The sequence below is a fragment of the Triturus cristatus genome, chromosome 9, assembly GCF_964204655.1.
Source record: "Triturus cristatus chromosome 9, aTriCri1.1, whole genome shotgun sequence".
NCBI classification, from domain to species: Eukaryota; Metazoa; Chordata; class Amphibia; order Caudata; family Salamandridae; genus Triturus; species Triturus cristatus.
The window spans coordinates 701,719,870-701,738,624 of NC_140592.1; the positions used below are offsets into that span (position 1 = coordinate 701,719,870).

At 44.6% G+C, this 18,755-nt stretch overlaps 1 protein-coding gene across 2 annotated transcripts in view; it reads left to right on the forward strand.

The window, feature by feature from the left end:
- The window catches only part of SIPA1 (signal-induced proliferation-associated 1), a 229,611-nt gene that overhangs the window by 96,287 nt on the left and 114,569 nt on the right, over nucleotides 1-18,755 (forward strand). For both annotated transcript variants that reach the window (XM_085625838.1, XM_085625839.1), the window contains exon 2: nucleotides 7,304-9,138. In XM_085625838.1, coding sequence (XP_085481964.1) covers nucleotides 8,004-9,138 — 1,135 coding nt within the window. In that variant the 5' untranslated portion in view covers nucleotides 7,304-8,003. The remainder of the gene's footprint in view (nucleotides 1-7,303; nucleotides 9,139-18,755) is intronic.

Sequence of the window (18,755 nt, forward strand, 5' to 3'; positions counted from 1 at the left end):
GATACCAGCAGTCCCCTACCTTGATAACTGGTTCTTGAAGGCAGACTTGCTACAGTGAGTCGTAGACAACCTTCAGATAATGGCGAACCTCCTGATATTGTTGGGGTTTTCTATCAATGAGCCAAATTCATTGCAGACTCCTTCGCAAACACTTGCTTTTATTAGAGCTGTTTAGGGCACAGTGCAGCTCTGGACCTTTCCCCCACAGCTTCCAGGACATTCGGGCTATGATTCTTATGGCTCAGCCTCAGTCCTGGATTTTAGTGAGTGCAGCTCTGAGAGTTCATGCCTCGTTGGCTTTGTGCATCGTTCGTGTTCACATTGCCAGTTGGCATGTGCGAGTTCTGCAGTGGGATCTGCAGTCTCAGTGGGATCGGTACCAATGGGACCTGGCGGATGTCATCCAGGTTTCGGAGAAGACTCCACAAGATCTGCATCAGTGACGTGACAGCTTGACCGCAACCTGACCAGTGACAGACCCCTCTCCTTTTCCCACCCATAGCTGTCACTGCTTGGTTGGGGGGGCCATCTGGGTGTAGTAGAGGTCAGAGGCGTCTGGTATCTGGTAGACAGCCACCTCCTCATAAATATGTCGGAGCTGCAGGTCATACTCATGGTGTTGAAGGCCTTCCTGCCATCCATCAAGGTAAGGCTGGAGCAGGTTCTCACAGACAACACTGCCATGTAATTATGCAAGAAACAAGGCAGAGTAGGTTGCACCTCTGGAGTTGGCTTGAGTGTCACAGCATTTATCTGATCGCAAACCACCTACGGGATCTTTAAACACCAAAGCAGACGAGCTCAGCCAGCTATGCCTGGCAGATCACGAATGGAGGTTGCACCGCAAGATGGCGCAGGGCAGCATCTGACTGTAGTAAGAACCCCAGCCCAATGGTTAATCGTCCAAGTTTCTTGACAACAAATCATATCAAAGTCTTGTATGATATTTGTCCTGTGCTCGTTAATTAATTTCTGTCGCATCCCTGCAATTTTCCATGATGAGAACCGAAACATCACAGGAGACATAGGTACTAATTGAACTCTAGACTGTCTCGCAAGTGTCTGAAATGGGATGGAGAATCAGAAATGAATGTCGGCTGACTTGAAGAGCAAGGGGACGGAGGGCCTGCCTAGCTGGAAAACTGCGACCATCAATCAATGTCCGATAAGCTTTGAAGAGGGTAGAAGCAATTACTAATCAGCACTGGGGCCGAAAGTGCTATGATTTGATGATTGATGTTCCAGCTAGATCCTCGCCGGCTGTTGGTCGTTGCTACTGAGGAAGTTGATTGTTAAAGGAAGCCTAATGGTAAGGCTCGAATTTTCGATTTTTGGCAGGTGTGTATGCTAGGCAATTCAACAAAAAACAAATGATCCCTGGGGCTTTAAAGTTCATGGCCACACAATCCCCACAAGAGTTTTTGGGGGAAGAGCCCACCCACCTCACCCTACGAGCCATAATGATTTTTATCTGCCAGGTCAAACTGACACTCACCATTTTGGTTACACCAATGGGCTGCTTTTCACTTGAGACTTTGGGTATCCTCCTGGGCATTATACTCTAGTGACGGACCTCCTTCCAGGACCATCACATATGTTGTGCATTCCGGGGGCAGATGAAGACTATCCAACTGTCGCCTATGACAGCCGAAGATGGAGGGGCGTGCGGAATCTGAGTGGGAGGCTTAGAAGATGCTGAAATTATTTGACAGATCAGTCCTTGAGGGCACGGAGGAGTGACAAGTTGCGTTCTTGCCACTGAAGAGGAATGTTTGAGAGTGAAGGGTAGCAGCTCCTGGAGGCCCAAGGGCACCTTGGGAAATCTTAAGAGTCTCAGTCAGAGATTGGTTGTTGTCTGTCAACGATTTAAAAATGCCTACCATAGCCTGTTGGAAAAACTTCTGTACAGCCTCTACTCCTGCCACACGTTGCTGACTCCATGCCTGGAAATCTATGAATAATTTTGCCAGGACAGTAGGATCTGTGGAATTGTTTTCCCCTGTCTGTAGTGGTTTCCGGACCGATGGCGCCCCAGTGCTGTCTGTTTGTGTCAGAACTTGGGTACAAAGCACCTTTGATTGCGGTGCGCTGGGGTTCCCCTCTCCACGTTTCCTTTTGGGGGGCGGTGGGCTATTTTCAATAAAAGAAATAAGATCAGGAGATCCAAGGTCTGAGATGCTGGCATCGTCATGCACTATACAGGGGTTTTTGGTTTTAGCCCTATTCTGTTTCTTTGCTTTTGCTGGCACAGGAGAGATCGGCAACACAGTGTTGGGATACTTGCTAGAATCAGACAGGGGGCCCAATGATTGAGCTATGCTTTGTGAGGGTGGTCAATGATCAATTTCTGGACTGCTTTAGTGCGGGCTTCTACTAGGTTCGATTCACTGGAAATGGCACCCATTGCGTTGGTAAGGTAAATAGTGATAGGAGGTGTCCCCCCTTTTTTCACAGAAATACACTTCTTCCCCATTGTTGAAGGTTTAACAGCTGCTCACTCGACTCTTGACAGGGTTAAACAAGCATTGGCATAGCCAATAGGTCTCGCCGTTGGGACCTTATAAGTGTTTAGCCATGCAACAGTTAATGTTGTTGCACCAAGGATTTTGTGCTGCATAACTAAATACTTATAAAGTCCCAAAAGCGAGACCTATTGGCACATTGTGGCACATTGTTCGGAAACAGCGAAGCAACTGCTCCTGAAAAACTTATTGACAGATGTTTTGAAATATGTCATTATGGACATTTGGGAGGCATCGAAATCAAAGCCATGACAAACGGTGGCCAGGGTTAGACAAAGACACAGAAAGGGTAGTAAGGGAGTGCTGTGGGTAAAATAAACTCAGAATATGCTCAGTCTACTTTCAGACCACCTTTGTAACTATTAAAATGCCAATATGTCTAGGGAAATAATTTGTAATTATATCCTGGGCCCAAAACACAAGAGAGAAGCGTACAAGTATCCTATTGTGATAACTGATCATTTTTCTAGTAGGCCAGAAATCAATTTGGTAAACAAAGCAGATACTGAGGCCATTGTAAAGTTCTTGGATGACGTGTGCTTAAGAGAAGGCTTCCCAGAAAAGCAAACGTATACAGTATGTCAAATTGCAGATTCTGTGTCCAGGCACAGAGGACAATAATTACAAAAATCAGCTGACCTTACAATAAGCTCTCCAGAATGTTCCTTCACATTATGGAAAACTTCGTGACAGTCGCAGGAGGAAGTGTTTTTCAGTTCACCTTTCCCTGCTGTTCTAGTTGAAATTAGAATGCGCTGGTAGTCGAGAGTACGGGTATGCGAAACTGCTTACATTTCCCCCACAAATGTTCTGAACAGTTCATGAAATTATGCTTTTTAGTACAAGATGTGGTTTGTCAGTATTTGGCAAATGTTTTGGCAAAAGTTTTTTATGAGAGGACATATCTCTTATTGAAGAAAGTCACACAGGATACCAGCCGAACACTGGTTCAAGAATGTAATGTCCCGGGGAGGTATTTCCTGCTCAAACATATATTTCCATGCATAAACAATTTTGTGAAATAGGGCAATGTGAAAGTCTGCTAATTTAGAATTTAGAATAACGTGCAATGTGCGTGTTTCACGCAGTTCACCTGCGAAATTAAAGTTTCGCCAAGACATATCCAAGGATTGGGAATTGTATATTACATAGACTGGGCTTGGTCTGGAGACAGATGACCTTTACCGTTATCATGTTTTATGTTATTAAAATTTACCCTACTAGGAGTTGTTTCACCGTTATCATATAGGACCATTTTCTGTAAAGATTTTATTCAACAGGAATCAGCCCGCGTCTCAAACTCTGTTCCCGCACTCAAGTACCCCTTACACACTGACAATCCCTCATCGCGATCTCGATCACAAAAGCGAAAGTGATCGCGATGACGCACGCTAGGGATGTGCGCGCAGCAGCGGAAGGAGGGGTATGGTGCTGAAGGCTGGCGCAGGAAAGGCAGATGGCTGGGCGAGAAGGGAGGGGGGAATGCGGGGAGCAGCTGTGCGCGTGCACACCATCGTGCACTGTAGCTTGTCGCCAGCACAAAAATGTGGGTAGCACTCTCTAAACCCACCTACTAAATGTCTCGCCAGACCAGCGCATGCGCTGGGTCAGGCGAGACCTAAAAAGGAGAAAGTAACAAGGTGTGACATGCTATTCCACTATGCCGCTTACAGTGTTTCAGAAAGCATGGGGCAGGGCAAAAAGCGTAAGTCCAAACACTGATCTTGCCAGAAATCTTCCGTCCTGAGTCCTGCTGGCGAACAGTGACCTCTTCTCTTTCATACGTGGAGAGAAGCAAAACCAAGAGCCGGGGCCCAGTCCAGCCCAGCCTCATCCGGCTGCGGACAGGCACAGGCAGGCCCGCCCGTGGCGCTGCAGGACTGCTATGGGCGCTTTGTAGCGTGTTGTGGTAAGCCCCGTCCCTTCCAAAAGCCTCTCAGCAATGGAACTTCCTGGCGCTAAGGGAGCAGTGCTTTGAAGTCCACTGGGTCGCGGGTGACAGTAGGGGCCAAAAGCCTCTTGCAGGCAACCGTGATGTGCCCAATGCATAGTGTCAAAAACGTCTGCGCATCGAAGTTCCCACGAACACCCCCTCTAGGAGATGCATTCAGGCTAGAGTGGAGCAGGTGACTCCTGTATGGCTTCCTGTCTCTGCCTCTTGCCCTGAGTCCTGAAGAAGCTCAGGAACAACCAGGCCCAAGACTTCTTAGTGGTGATTAGACCTGGAGAGTGTTGTACCCAGAACTTGTGGACATGAGCATCTGTCCTCCGATCAGCCTACAACTTAGGGAGGATCTCTGCCGCAGCATCAGGGCAGGGTTCCGCACCCATTACTGCGCAATCTACGCCTCAATATCTGTAGATAGGGCCGTGGTAGTTGACTGCTTTTGATCTCTCACCTGAAGTTGCGGATGTCTTCTTTGCGGCCCGTGTTCCTCTACCAAGTACATTTACACCAGGCGCTGGGACAAAACAGTGGCCTGGTGTGGAATGTGCAACACTTACACGTCAAACTGACGGATGTTTCATTGTTTACTTTGTCTTTGTCTCAGCAAGGTCTTGCAGTTGCCATTGTTAAAAAAAATATTTGGTGGCCCTTGCAGCCCTTTTGTTGTTTGCCGAACCAACTTTTCTTGTTTAAATAACCTGCTGTGATGTGGTTTATTGAAGGTTTGACGCACATGTTCCCTCCCTAACAGTTTGCAATACCACAGTAGGATCTTAATTTGGTCCTGATATTCCTCATGTGCACCCTCTTCAAGCCAATGCACAAGTGCATAGCTACTTTGTGTGCCTTCTGACGCTCAAAACCTTCTTCCTCATTGCAATCACTTCAGCTCTTAATGTGAGTAAGGTCCAGGCTCTCTTGGTGCATCCGCCCTACACCATGTTTTTCAGACAAACTGATATTGAGGACCAGGGCGGCCATTTTTTGCCAGCATTTTGTGACTCGTTTTCATGTTGGGCAAACCATGAGCCTCCCAAAATTCTTTGCTCCATCAGACCTATTGAAAGAGGAGGCAAGACTCTGTTGGCTGGTCCACAAAAGAGCCTTAGACCTTTACATTGATCTCACCAAAGATCATCTGTGGATGATCAGCTTTTTTGTAGGGTTTTTTTGTACAAAGTTAAGGCGGTGCAGTAAAGTACTTTGTCAAAGTGGATAGTCCTATGCTTTAAAATCTACTATGACTTGGCTAAGAAACAGCTTCCTGAAGGACTGAGGGGTCAGTCCACCTGAGCCGACTTCTACCACCTATTTGGCACTGGGAGTGCGTGTTCTCGACATCTGCCAGGACACAATGTAGCCATCAGTGCACATGTTTACGAAGCACTACTACCTTGTCAGCCGGGTCCTACGGGAGGGCACTTCACCTGTTTGGTCCTGGAGGACTTATTGGTTTGAGCCCACTCCACGGTACCTTGGGAGGTTGCTTTGGTATCTATTCTAAAGGTGAGGAATCTGTGTTAGAAGTATCCATCAGAAGAACAAGTTATTTTGGGTAATGCTCTCTCAGGTGGATACTCCGCCTAATTGCAGAATCCACACTGCCCTCCAGCCTCTAAGGTCTGTGGAGTGGTTCTTTTAACCAGCTAAAACCACATTATATCTGCATACTGATTTTTTTTTTTAAACATAGTTTATTTATTTTTTGTTGCACAGCCACATATAAAGCCTTCCACAAGTTGTTTCACCATCCACCCTGCAAATTAGGCACAAGCCCCCCGCCAATCCTACCCTACCTAAAGCAGGGTCATAAAAGATACCAACATTTTTTATGTTCCGCGATCGAAGGTGCAGAAAAAGTTAAGCTGACGAGAATACACAGGGGTGGCGCTTATATGCAGGTCTGCTCTGTGACTGTCGGGCAGAACAAGGTCATCATAGTGCCGCACGGTGCCACCAAGTCACGCATGGGAGCACTGCTGTGAAAACTTCTGCATCCATTCTGGCACCTGGTGACTATCCTTAAGCTGAGTAATCTGCTGTTAGGCAGTGTATCCGCCAGAAAGAGCATTACCAAAGGTAAGTAACATGTTTGAGGGCGCTATTAGGGGACACATACTTTTGCCAGCTACACCTCTGCATGCTCACAACATGACAGCATCTATCACCAGGACCCCTTTGACATGGCCAACAGTTTTACCATCACCGTAGTATCATTCGATATATATAATATAATTAATTCCTTTGCTACTTATTTGTCATGCTTCACATTAACATACAACATTCTTTTAAAGCCAGACTAATTGACATTACTAATACCTTGTTCGTGTTTGTTATTCTAGTATTAGTTGACAATTGCTTAGTTATAAAGACCTCTTTTGCCCATGTGGCCAGCTCTGCTGAAAAGCTTGCATATATAAACACCACCACTTTGATTTGAGCTGTTTTGTGGAATGTCCAAAAGAGGTTTATCTGCCGGCACTGGTTGCACTTCCATGAGTCCAACCATTTAACCTTGATAATTAGTACATCTACCACCATAACTTTGATGACGATTACTTAGACCAACCATTAGTGCAACATGGCTCGTGCTTAAATTGGATATGTGTTAGCGTAGGAAATCAATCAATTTGAAGTTAAGGCTGGGCCGAAGTAATGATGGTTGGATTTAAGGTGGGTGAAGTGGTTACAGAGGTGACAGAGGTGTTTTAAACCATCGGGTATTGCACAAGGCCGCTTGCCCTGGGGAGAATGTAAGATATCCATACATTTAAGATGTAAATCTTTGAAGGTTAATAATATTACATCTTATGTTTTATTCTCTTCTATACAGCCTCTGAGATTCAGCTAATGGTTTGTGGCAATGCAGGTGAGAAGAAACAAGAAAGAAAAGAAGATCATGGTACGACTTGGCTGCAACCCCCACCATCCTTGATGGTTATAACTCTTCCACCAGTGGTTCAGAAAGGTAGAGGAGGACAAGCAACATGATTTTCCATCCTTTGTTCCAGCGCATTGCTGTGGGCTGCAGACATTGCTAAGTGTGTCCTTGCTGTCCCCCAACCCCATGATGGAGTTTGTGCCAGAGACAGAGGAGGACGAAGGATGGAGTCCATGCTGCGGGTTGTGTAACATTATGCCAACAGGAAAATAATTTCTGTATTACTTATTTTCTTGACTATGGAGTGAGCTATGTTGATCATCAGCTTTGATTTAAAATGGCAGCACACCACAACTGACCAATAAGAAATCTCAAAAGTGACATAGGGAGGCGTGGTCACCAACAACCAACCAAGAAAAAGAGACAAACAGCGGAGGGAAGCCAACGGAGCATAGGCACGAAGTTGCAGGAGCGACGGGTTCCAGGACTAGTACTAACCACACTTAAAATGGATGCTCTTACTACCATTGGAATGTGTTCAGCTGGTGCATGTTTCACAAACAATTGTTGTTGACTTTAGCTTTGTGGAAGGTCCCCATTGATTTTTGGGTGCCTCAGAGGCCCCACCCTTTGAGGCCAGACAAGCACCACTATGCAGTCGGATGACCTGTTCATCCGGAAGATCCGCCGCCACACCAATCGCCCACCCCTCTCTTCCGTGGCATTTGAACCTAAGGGCACCCCTACAGTGACTGCCATCCGTGCCCGTGTTGACTGGCCCCCCAAAAAAGAGCCACTGGAGCAGAGGCCTCAGCCAAGTGCCGTGAGCCGGGGCCACGGGGCGCACCCAGTCCTGCGCGCTTCTCCTGGACGGAGCTACCTCATGCATCGCAGTAACAGCGACATCACTATCGGGGACGCAGAGGCTGAAGTGGACGGAACGGTGTCCTCTAGTCTGGCAGGGTCTCCCAGCTTTGGGGACACACTCCACCGTGAATATGGAAGCCTAACATCTATTGAGAAGACACCAACCAGCTCCCGGCCCCGTGCTCACAGCCACGAAGAGCACCGCTGCTCCAGCCCAGCGGCTCAGAGGTTCAGGAACCCCTTCCTGCTGCTTGGGCTGCCTGGTGATGTGCCTGAGATGGAAGCCCAGCTGGTAGACCTTCCCAAAGACAGTCCAACTGAAAGGACCCCTGTGAAAAGCGAGGGCGGGGAAAGTATGACTGCTTGCAACAGTCAGGGTCAGGAGGTCTTCAAACCAGGTCTAACTGCCGACTATCTGCCTAAGACATGGGTCAAGCAGTTTGCCCACTTCGATGTCCAGAGCATTCTTTTTGACCTTGGTGAGGCGGCGAGCAAGCGCAACAGCATTGGACGCCGAAAAAACATCACCACGGGGGCGTCAGCTGCCTCTCAGCACCATAATGTGTGCACTAGTACTATTTCCAGCTCCCCCTCTGGGAGTGCGGAGGACCTGAACTGCCACGAGATCAACCTGGCTGACGAAGGAGACGGCAGGGACAATGAGCTGGTCCTAAGTTGTCCGTACTTCCGGAATGAGGTGGGCGGGGAGAGAGAGAGGAGCCTGTGCCGACTGGAGGCGGGGCAGGAGTGGCACAGGAGGTCCTTTGAGCCTCACCTGGCCTGCCGCTGCCCCAACACAGCAGTCTCGGTGCTGGAGGAGCCACGGGAGAGCTACACCAAGAAGGTGAATAAGGCCAGCCATTTCATAGAACACGCTGACCTAGGGGCCTGTTACTACAGAAAGTACTTCTTTGGAAAAGGTGAGATGGGAACATGCCATTCTCAGTCACTTGCGGGCGGGAAAACAATTAATATTGTGTATGGTGGTGTCAGGGGCAAATTGGTGTCATCGCATTTCAAGTAACAGAATACTATCACAGTCTGAAATAATGTGTTTATAACTTTATCCTACTGCTGATCTCTCATAATCCACTTCAACTCTGGTTAAAAGATTCATTTTGAAGTATATCACTTGGAAAATGAACAGTGTACTTTTCTACATCTCTCCTCCTCACTGTTACCAACACACCATCACTAGGCCTCCATGGAGCTTAGTTTATGCTGGGTAGATTGGCGGAATTCCTGATTGTGTGTTGGGTAAAGTTTAAAAAAACATCTTGATATTTTGTATTACATGATTTCGCATAATTTTCAGCTGTGGAAAACTGGTTCATGCAGATAATGTCCCAAGAGAGACATTTTTGCCGCATCCAGTCTCCTTCTGGTATCTTGTGTCACTTTTTAAAGCAGTTGGACCTGCAGCCACCCCCTGCGCTTTGAGACCCTTAAGGGTGAGTAGTGGCACTTAACAATTACTGATTGATTGAAAGCAAAGTGTGCCTTTGTCTGAAAAAAAGGTCATGTAAACCACATGCTGCATAAAAAATCATCAGTTTTTAAAATTTCTTCAAAAATGTCCAAAACCTAATAACAAAATAAGCCATTTTACACCTGATGCAGCGCGGCTATTACAAAACCTTCCTTATGACACAAACCCAGAAAAACCCTTACACCATTTGTTCATCGGTGGGGCCCATAACACCGAAACACACATTCGCTCAGTTTTTCTGGATCAGTGACAAGTAGACGAGCTGCAAGACATACAGGGTACCTTGTTAAAAATTTTATCTAGCAAATAACTATATACATTATATACATTTGATTTTGGAATTGTCAGTTCTAAACATCAAGGTACTCCGCTATTTTGGTCGATGGACCAACTAGTAGGAATCAGTTGATGGCGATTAAGTTCAGCTCAATCACAATTAAAATCTTTTAACAATTATTGATCATTACTTTAATTCTAATAACCACAGACTCAGTTTTGAGTTAGCATGAAATTTTATCAAGATTCATTGAATAAATTGAATAAGTAAAGTTTTGTTAGACAAATATTCTAGACATTATTACATAAGCTTTTAAGTAAAGATTGAAATAGAAACGGAAAATACTCATTACCCTTGGCCTTAGGGCGATGACGAGAATGGTTCACCAGAACATGAACCGAAGATCACAGGATAGGTTCCCAATACTGACTGACTGTCCCTCTAACCTCCTCGGACGTAATCCCTCCCGAGACAGAATCCCGCAACGGTCTCGTTCCTTTTCCCCATCAACGTTCGAAGTCCAAAATTGACAAAGTCTTTTTCAGCATCAGAAAGAAAAATCGTCTCAACAGACAGTGTGTCGTGTTGAATAGATCAATGTAGAATAAGCGAGCATTATCGTCATTGTAAGCACAAGCTCTTTTATACCCTTTACACTAACTTGCTATACCCAAATTTAAACCTTTTAGGGGCTACATTCATTCTGATTGGTCCATTGGAGGGGTGGTGATGGTCACCTCATCGTCCTCCTTGCCCGAACCGGTTCCGCAAACAATCAATGCATACAATAGTTCTTGTGATTCATCAAGTCCAAATGTACTTTAACTTTGTTAATATATTTGCAACATTATTCGACAGTCATTAATTAGTTCATCTTCTGGAGTTCGAGTCTCCCATCCGTTCCCATGCATTCATGCTGAACTCTCGGCACAACTCTTGTTTTAGGTCAGACTGGCCTTGACATCTCTCACTCCGGGCATAGGCCACACACTCATGAATGGAACTTCCACTCTGCTCATGCGCCATCTTTATTCTGCGCACGCAATCACGTCTCTCTGCAGCGGCCATTTTTGAAGCGAGGCCTAGCAGGCCCGAACGGAACTAATATGAAAACAACACAGCAGAAATTAGACATAGAAAATAAGCCTTTCTGTTTACCACCCACCATTCTAATGAGCCGTGGTTAATGTCACTTATTCTAGGTGTTACCTAGAATAAGTGACATTTAAAGCCATTTTACTTACGATCTGCATTCTTTGCCACAATATAATTTTGCTACAAACGAAATACATGCAATTTACGTCTACTTTATACACGAATCACACACCTATGTTAATTTAATTTCACATTTGTAAATAAATTAGATTTTTGCCATGCCAGTTAGTTTCCCGTGTGTAGTGTCTAATTAAAGGTGCATTTGATGATTAATACATGCATTCAAACAGTTAGTATTTTTAAAGTTATGAGGTCATTAACTTCAAAGGGGTGCAAAAAATGTTGTATTCCCCCTGCTCCATCACACCTCACTATCACAGTATCACAGGTTCATGTCTGGTGCTGTGTATGGGGAACTATTGTGCATGGCGAGCACAACCCTTCTTTACATTTTCATGACTTCAGTATTGGTGTTGTCATATAGTCCCAGCTAGTCTGCAAGACTTAGTAAGCCTATATCAGATCATCTATAGTTCCAACAAGTATACACATTTCCTGTGATGTGTACAATCATTGATTGAAAACGTTATGGCACTTCTCATGACTTTTGCAAGGTCACTGATGTTGCAGAGAAAACCTACTGCTAACAAAAGTAAGACAGCAGGTGTGCCCTACTGGCCAGATCATGGTTATTGGCTCAGTAATGGAAAGCTGGGTCATCAAAGCCTCCCTAATTGAGCATTGGGCCTACCGTGAAGATGAAAGAAGACAAAAAGTAACACATTCATGAAATCACAATAAAGATGCAACCAGCCAGTCTCATTTCTTTGAAAAAACAAATTAAACTCTGAGAACACCTTCAAATTGCCACACTCTAAAAATTTAAATCAAATGATGAAAAACAGATTTGTCGAATGTAAAATGTGATTCTAAAGGGAGATATCTCTTGGGGAAGAAATTCCACTGCAGGATCCCAGTAACTTTGGGAGGCATGGTCTGTCTCCTAATTTTAAGGGAAAGACTCCCAAAGATACATATGACTGATATTTCAAGCCATGATTGAGGTATCAGCACCAGGCTAATGGTACTGATTTCAGGGGCTGGATGTTCAGAAAGGCGTTTGGGTTTGAATGTCCCAGATTTGAAGATAGGGCTATCTCCTCCGGAAGTCACTTTCCTGTCAGTGAAGGAAACACAAAGCTGGAATGTGCCAGTGAAAGAAACACCCTCAAAGGAACTTGTCTACAAGGATAGTACTAAATACAAGTAGAAGGCAGGAAAAGGAAGAAGCTACAAACAAAGATCTGGACTAATACCTGAGAGTGCCGTGACACACTGGATGAATTTTCTGCTGGTTTAAGTTCTGTGTCTTGAACTGGAAGGAATCTTGACCCCACAGGAAGTAGAGGCTTCATGTTGTGTTGGGAAACTTCCATTATAACCTCTGGGACAGTGGCCATGATAGGTTTGGTTGAGGACTAGGAAGTCCCACCCATGGCACCGTCATTTCTTGTTCCATTTCCTCTCCTGTACTGGGATGAGCATGAGGCCAGTAATCTTCCCTCCCCCACATAGCAGGACGAGTACAGCACTACCCAAGAGCTGCAGAGGGAGAGAAGGAGAGTCGCAAGGAGATCTGCGCACCTGCGGTAAGTCTTCACGAGCACGCCCGCTACTCACTGGAGGACGTGCTCCACAGACATACCTGACTGCTAGTGAAGGATGCAGCATGCAGGCTTGCTCACCAACTAAACACTTGGTGGGCCTCTCTCAAGCTGGTGTGGTATCAGGATGGGCTCTGGTCCTTGGGAGTAATTCGCCACAGGAAAAAGGGGCCCATACGTGATCTGTTGGACCACGTCTGTGACCTTTAGGGCCAGTTAGTGCTCAGACCAATTAGATGTTGAACCTCTTCCAGCCAAGTAAGGTCATAGGATGCACAAGTCTGGTTCAGGGATACTTCCTCTGGTGCCTGTCCTTAAAAGCTGGTCCAAGCCACACAATGCAAAGACAAGTGGGGGCGCAAAATTGGACAAAAGGGAACACCCCATCAAAGTAGAGTAGCAAACTTTGGTGTACAGGCAGTGTGCTTCCTAGGCAGAGTCATTGTGGCAGTACTGCTCCCTGCACTTGAAGACATTTTTTTCACACTGCTTCTCTGGTGATGTGTTCTTGGATGGGCTTCTTGGCACACTGAGGGAATAGTGCTGGGGATGCTGATTCAGCTGGGACTTGCAGGCCCAGCAGCAGAGCAAGCAGGTCTGCCTGCAAGAGAATGACTTGGATTCAGGCCTAGTCCTAGCCTTCAAAAGGGGCTGTTTCAAAATATCAAGAAAGACATTAGCAAGGCAATGCAGATTTTGTTGAGGAGAAATTATTGAACAAAATGGAGTAAGGTTTCATCTTATATTGCCAGTTTGTGGCAGCTCCACACTTCCAATCAGAGCCAGTGCATCTTCACATTCACATCCAAGAAAGTAGACTCTGAGTTCTCAGGCATTTGTCCAGTGTCTAGGAGCACAGTGGTTTTAATGGGCTAAGTTGGCTTGTTCCCACAATTGGCCATAACCACTTTTCAGTAGAGGCATCATCTTCCTCAGTGTGGTCTGTATGGGGTCTCTGCTTATACTTTGAGGTGGCACTCCTACACTTGTAAAATTAATTTCTCTGTCCTTGGAGAGAGACGTAGTGATGATAAATGTATGACCTTGGAGGGAAAAGTTCTCAGAGATACATTCCTCAGCCTTCTTTTCTAGTTCGATGATATAGACAGCAGCATTGGTATTGTTGTAATCAGTCGATCTCATGTCACCAGCCCCCTAATTAATGTGACGTATCTGTGCGTCTTCTTTCAATCCAAAATGTCTAGAAGACTTAGCAAGCATCTTCTTTTAATATGGAAGCTCTTGCCTGAACAAACATTCATGAAGGGAGTGAACTGATTATTTAAAATTTGCATAGTTCAACAGACATTATATATGTTCTTTGTGCTTCCTTGGTCATTGCCTTCTCACTGTTTTCAGACGTTTGATAGTCTAGTTTCTAGTTTTATCTGGAAATAGACAAAAACAAGCACCTTCTTATGTAAACATAGAGAAGCTAAAGGATATATTGATCTTACCAGTCTTTAATTACACAAAAATTGCTTTTTCAATTCAACAAGGGCCTTAAATGTATTCTTATCTAACATGTATAGATCTTTAAAAAAAAATTGGTGTACATATCTACTCTGCCAGAAAGAATGGATATCCTTTAGTAATACATTGAATAGAACCCAATAGTATTAGTCACAAAACAAACTCTGTTAATATTGTATGTTCTTCTGAAAATCCAAAATTCGTGATATGTTACTTTATTGACTAACTCTTGTGGTAAAATATCCTGTATGGTATTGTATTGCCAAGAATGGCACGTTTGAGATAGTTTTTTAATTTCTGATGTCCTGACTTTTAATCAGCAAATGAACAGTTGTGACTTTGCTTCGAAGAAATGTGCTCATTTCTTTTATCTACAGTGTGCAATGTTTGCATTTCTCCAGGGTTATTAAGATGAGCTGCTTCTTAAGCTATCAACAATAAGCTAATTATATGTCACACCAGTGATCAAGTTGCCACCAAAGTTTAACCTTAGCACAAAGATACAAACGCATATGACAAGTTACGTTTACATTCTAAGAAGTCTATGCTAAATAATACTATTTTTGAGGAGGATAACTGGGATAATAGAAGAGCAAAGTTTTATATTTCTCGAAATGCCCTCATTATTTTACATAATACATGTTTCAATCCCAAGAAAATCTTTGAAGCTAAATAATTAAGATTTCTTAATTGTTAGAGATGTGAACCATTTAAGGGTTCCTTATTTCAAAATGCTTATTGTACATTTTTATGTATATATGTAGCTGGGTATTGGAATGAAATTTGTTGGGAACATTTGTGTTATAATACCAGTAAAAAACAATTGCATTTTATCATCTGTTTTGAAGACTGCTTCCTCATAAGATGACTGCACTTTATTTAATGTATTTATAGGTGTGGGGATGAATCAGTTACTTCATATTGGAAATCCTCGGTTGGTCTGTCTTTTGCTTGGTGGGAACAGATATATTTTACTACCAGACAGAATACAAATACTCTCTTTGATATACTTTTAAAAATGTTGATCTAATTTGGGTTTAAGATTATATAAATAAGTCATACGTTTTTTAAATATTTTTGTTCTCTTTTTGAAATGTAAAAATTAAATAGGTTGTCTTCTGCTATTCTTTTTTTTGCTTTCTAATCTGTCCCTTGTCCTGTCGTTGGAGTGCTGGTTATTTTGTAATGCGTTTCTGTTATGAATTTCCATAACATAGGAGAGATTCTTTATTGAATATGTTTTATGGTTACTGTTGTAAATTAAGATATGATATACTAATATTTAATTTTCTGTTTATATGACATGTTTGGTCTAAGTGTCTGGTTAGTGTAATGTAACATAATTGTCCAACTTACAATTAAGTTTTTGAAGTGCTAAAAATCGGATGCTGTACATACAGCAACATTAAGTTTGTGGAGTCCAGTTGAAACCAGCTTTCAGAAACCAGAATGTGATTGGGTGGGTATGCAATAGAGATCGTATTACAAATCACACTGTGTAATTAGTTTCTATGTCATACGTGTTTGCACATTGCACAATTAAACACATTTACATTTCATTAGACATTCAGGGTTTGAGCACATTAAGATACAGTGATTTGTCTAGAATCACATATTATTTGGTCAAGTGAAGAAGCCAGGTTTAAAGGCCACAACATAGACCACAGACAAGGCTTTAAGTGGGATGCAAAAAGTGGGGGGTCGCTACAGGAGGCGTGGATAGTTAAGAGCGGGGCTTCGACAAGCAAACTAAATTTCTTTAAGCCCTAAAGTGCCACCGACCAGTATTTTGGTGAAAAACTAAGTGAATTGTGAATTATAAAAGGGAACTAAATCAGTGATACGGTTTACCTTAACATCTTCTACATGAATTGTTTAGAAATTGATTTGTGCTGTTTGGCAGTAAAGTTAATGACGTGAATATTGGACCCATTAGGTACCTGTTTCAATGTCTGTTTTTTTTATTTTTATATTTCTTTTTATTAAACATCATCGACAGAATTCACCATTGACACTTACGAGCAAGAGACTATACAAAATGCCAGATTACAATATGAAACACAAATCACAGTGTATACTGTAGAGTAAGTCAAGGGGTTTCAGGAGTCCCAGTGTCCTGCATAGGAATTGGTGGAGTACAGATGTCCCCTCTGTAGTGGTTCCATGGTCCCCACACTTTATTCCATTTCCCCGGGCACCCCCTTGCAACATAGACCGATTTCTCCCTGAACCTACACCAGTCTAGTCCCTCCTTCCATTTTCCCAGTGCAGGTGGCTGACGTGCCCCCCAGTACTGCGCAATATTTCTTTTTGCGATCATTAATGCCAGAGTAGCCCACTGTGTAGAATAAGAGGTGAGGTCTGTAGGTTCCCAAATAGTCAGGAGGCAAATGAGGGCCTCCGGCTGTAGATCAATAATTAGAACTTCTCGCAAAGTGCAATGTATTGCTTGCCAATAAGACTATACGTGTACACATTCCCATATGATGTGTATAAACGTGCCAATCTCCCCACACTCACGTCTGCACTCCCCCGTTTCTGCCCTACCCATACATACCAAGCCAGGCCCTGTGTAATAAATCCGGTGCAGGATTTTGAGCTGTACCAGTCATAGTCTTGCCTGGACTGCCACTTTTCTCGGGGAGGAGACCGCCTCTTGCCAATCTTCTTCATTCATTTCCAAGCCGTCTCTGACCCATTTCTCCTTTAGTGATTGCAAGGGATCTTCCATATTGTTAATCATTTTTTTGTAAATCAGGAAAATGGTTTTCTCAGGGAGGTGGCCATCTAATATCCTGTCCTCCAATGGAGAAGCCTCCGGAATTGCGGATTTGCACGGGTCGTGGGTGAGCAAGGCATGCCAGACTTGAAGATACCGAAAATGTTCAGTGTCTGCCAGGCGGTATTGCTGTTGGAGGGAGGCGAAGGGAAGTATAATCTCTTTACCCCATGTATCTTTGATCTGTGAGAGTCCAATAAGAACCCATTCATCAAAGCCCTTGGATTGCCACAGGCTTCCCAGCGTCTCAGAATTCCACAGTGGAGTTGCCAGGGTAAGTCTGCGATCCCATCCTAGCTGTTTGTAAGCCACATGCCAAACATGGACCGAATGTGCAGTAGGTCCTGTGAGAGGATACCTGCGGGGCTTGGCATAGAGCGCTCTGGTGTATTCACCCCCAGGGAGCAACCATTTGTCTATGGCATACCCGGGGTCGTCTGGTTGACCGTAGATCCCCTGGTTGATAGCTGCCAGGTGGGACGCCCAATAGTACTTTTTAACATCTGGGAGGCTGACGCCCCCATCGTACCAGTTAAGGGTCAATTTGGTGAGGGCTATGCGTGGCTTACCCTCCCATAGGAGATCTCTTTGAAGATTCTCTATGTCTTTGAAGTAAGAAGGGGGAACCGGGTCCATTGAATTCTGGAGAGCATATAGGAAGCACGGCAGGGCCATCATTTTAAAGAGGACCGCCCTACCTAACAACGAAAGGGGCAGTGACTTTCAACGCTTTACGTCGCTTTTTAGCCTCTGGAGGAGTGGCACCGGGTGCGGGCAAAGCGGAGCTCCGCATTTAGCGTGATAAAAATTCCAAGATACCGAAAGCCGTCCGATGCTATCAGCATCAGGCAGCCCCTTGGAATGTTGAGTGGTGCTCCCTGTAGGACATACATCACTGATTTCGACCAGTTTATGGTGAATCCGGAGTATCTCCCAAACACCGCGAGAATGTCCAGGAGGCCGATCAAGGAGGCTCTTGGAGAGGTCAGGTACAGCAGAATATCGTGTGCGCACAGCGATATTTTGTCTTCCCAGCCCGGTAACCACTGCATCCCGCGAATCACTTGATCTCTTTCGGACCCATGGCGCCAGGGGCTCCAAAGGTAACGCAAAAGGAGCAGAGATAAAGGGCAAACCTGGCACGTGCCACGGCTCAGTTGAAAAGCTGGTGACTTACGGTTGTTCGCAACAACCTGTGCCATGGGATTAGAATATAACAGGCGGACCCAGCTCTTAAAGGTGGGTCCAAAACCCAGTTTGTCTAGCACGGCAAAGAGGTAAGGCCATTCAACCATATCAAATGCCATGGTAGCATCCAGGGATACCAGCATGGCGGGTTCCAGAATAGTTGGTACCCTTTCCCAGCACACCGTGTAAGCGGCGTAGATTGAGAGCGGTATTACGATGTGGCATAAAGCCTGACTGATCAGGGTGTACTAATGTGTCAATTACCTTAATCAAGTGCATAGCTAATAGCTTAGCAAGAATCTTGGGTTCTGCATTCAGCAGTGATATGGGTCGATAGGATGCACTGCTGGTTTTGGGTTTGCCCTCCTTGTGAATGACTGCAATATTTGCAAGCCGTTGGTCAAAGGGAAGCTTCTAATTGTCTCTGCTCTCCAAGAACAGCGATCGGAGGAACGGGGCTATCTTATCTGGTCTCAATTTATACAATTCAATTGGGATAGATGCCTTTTCCG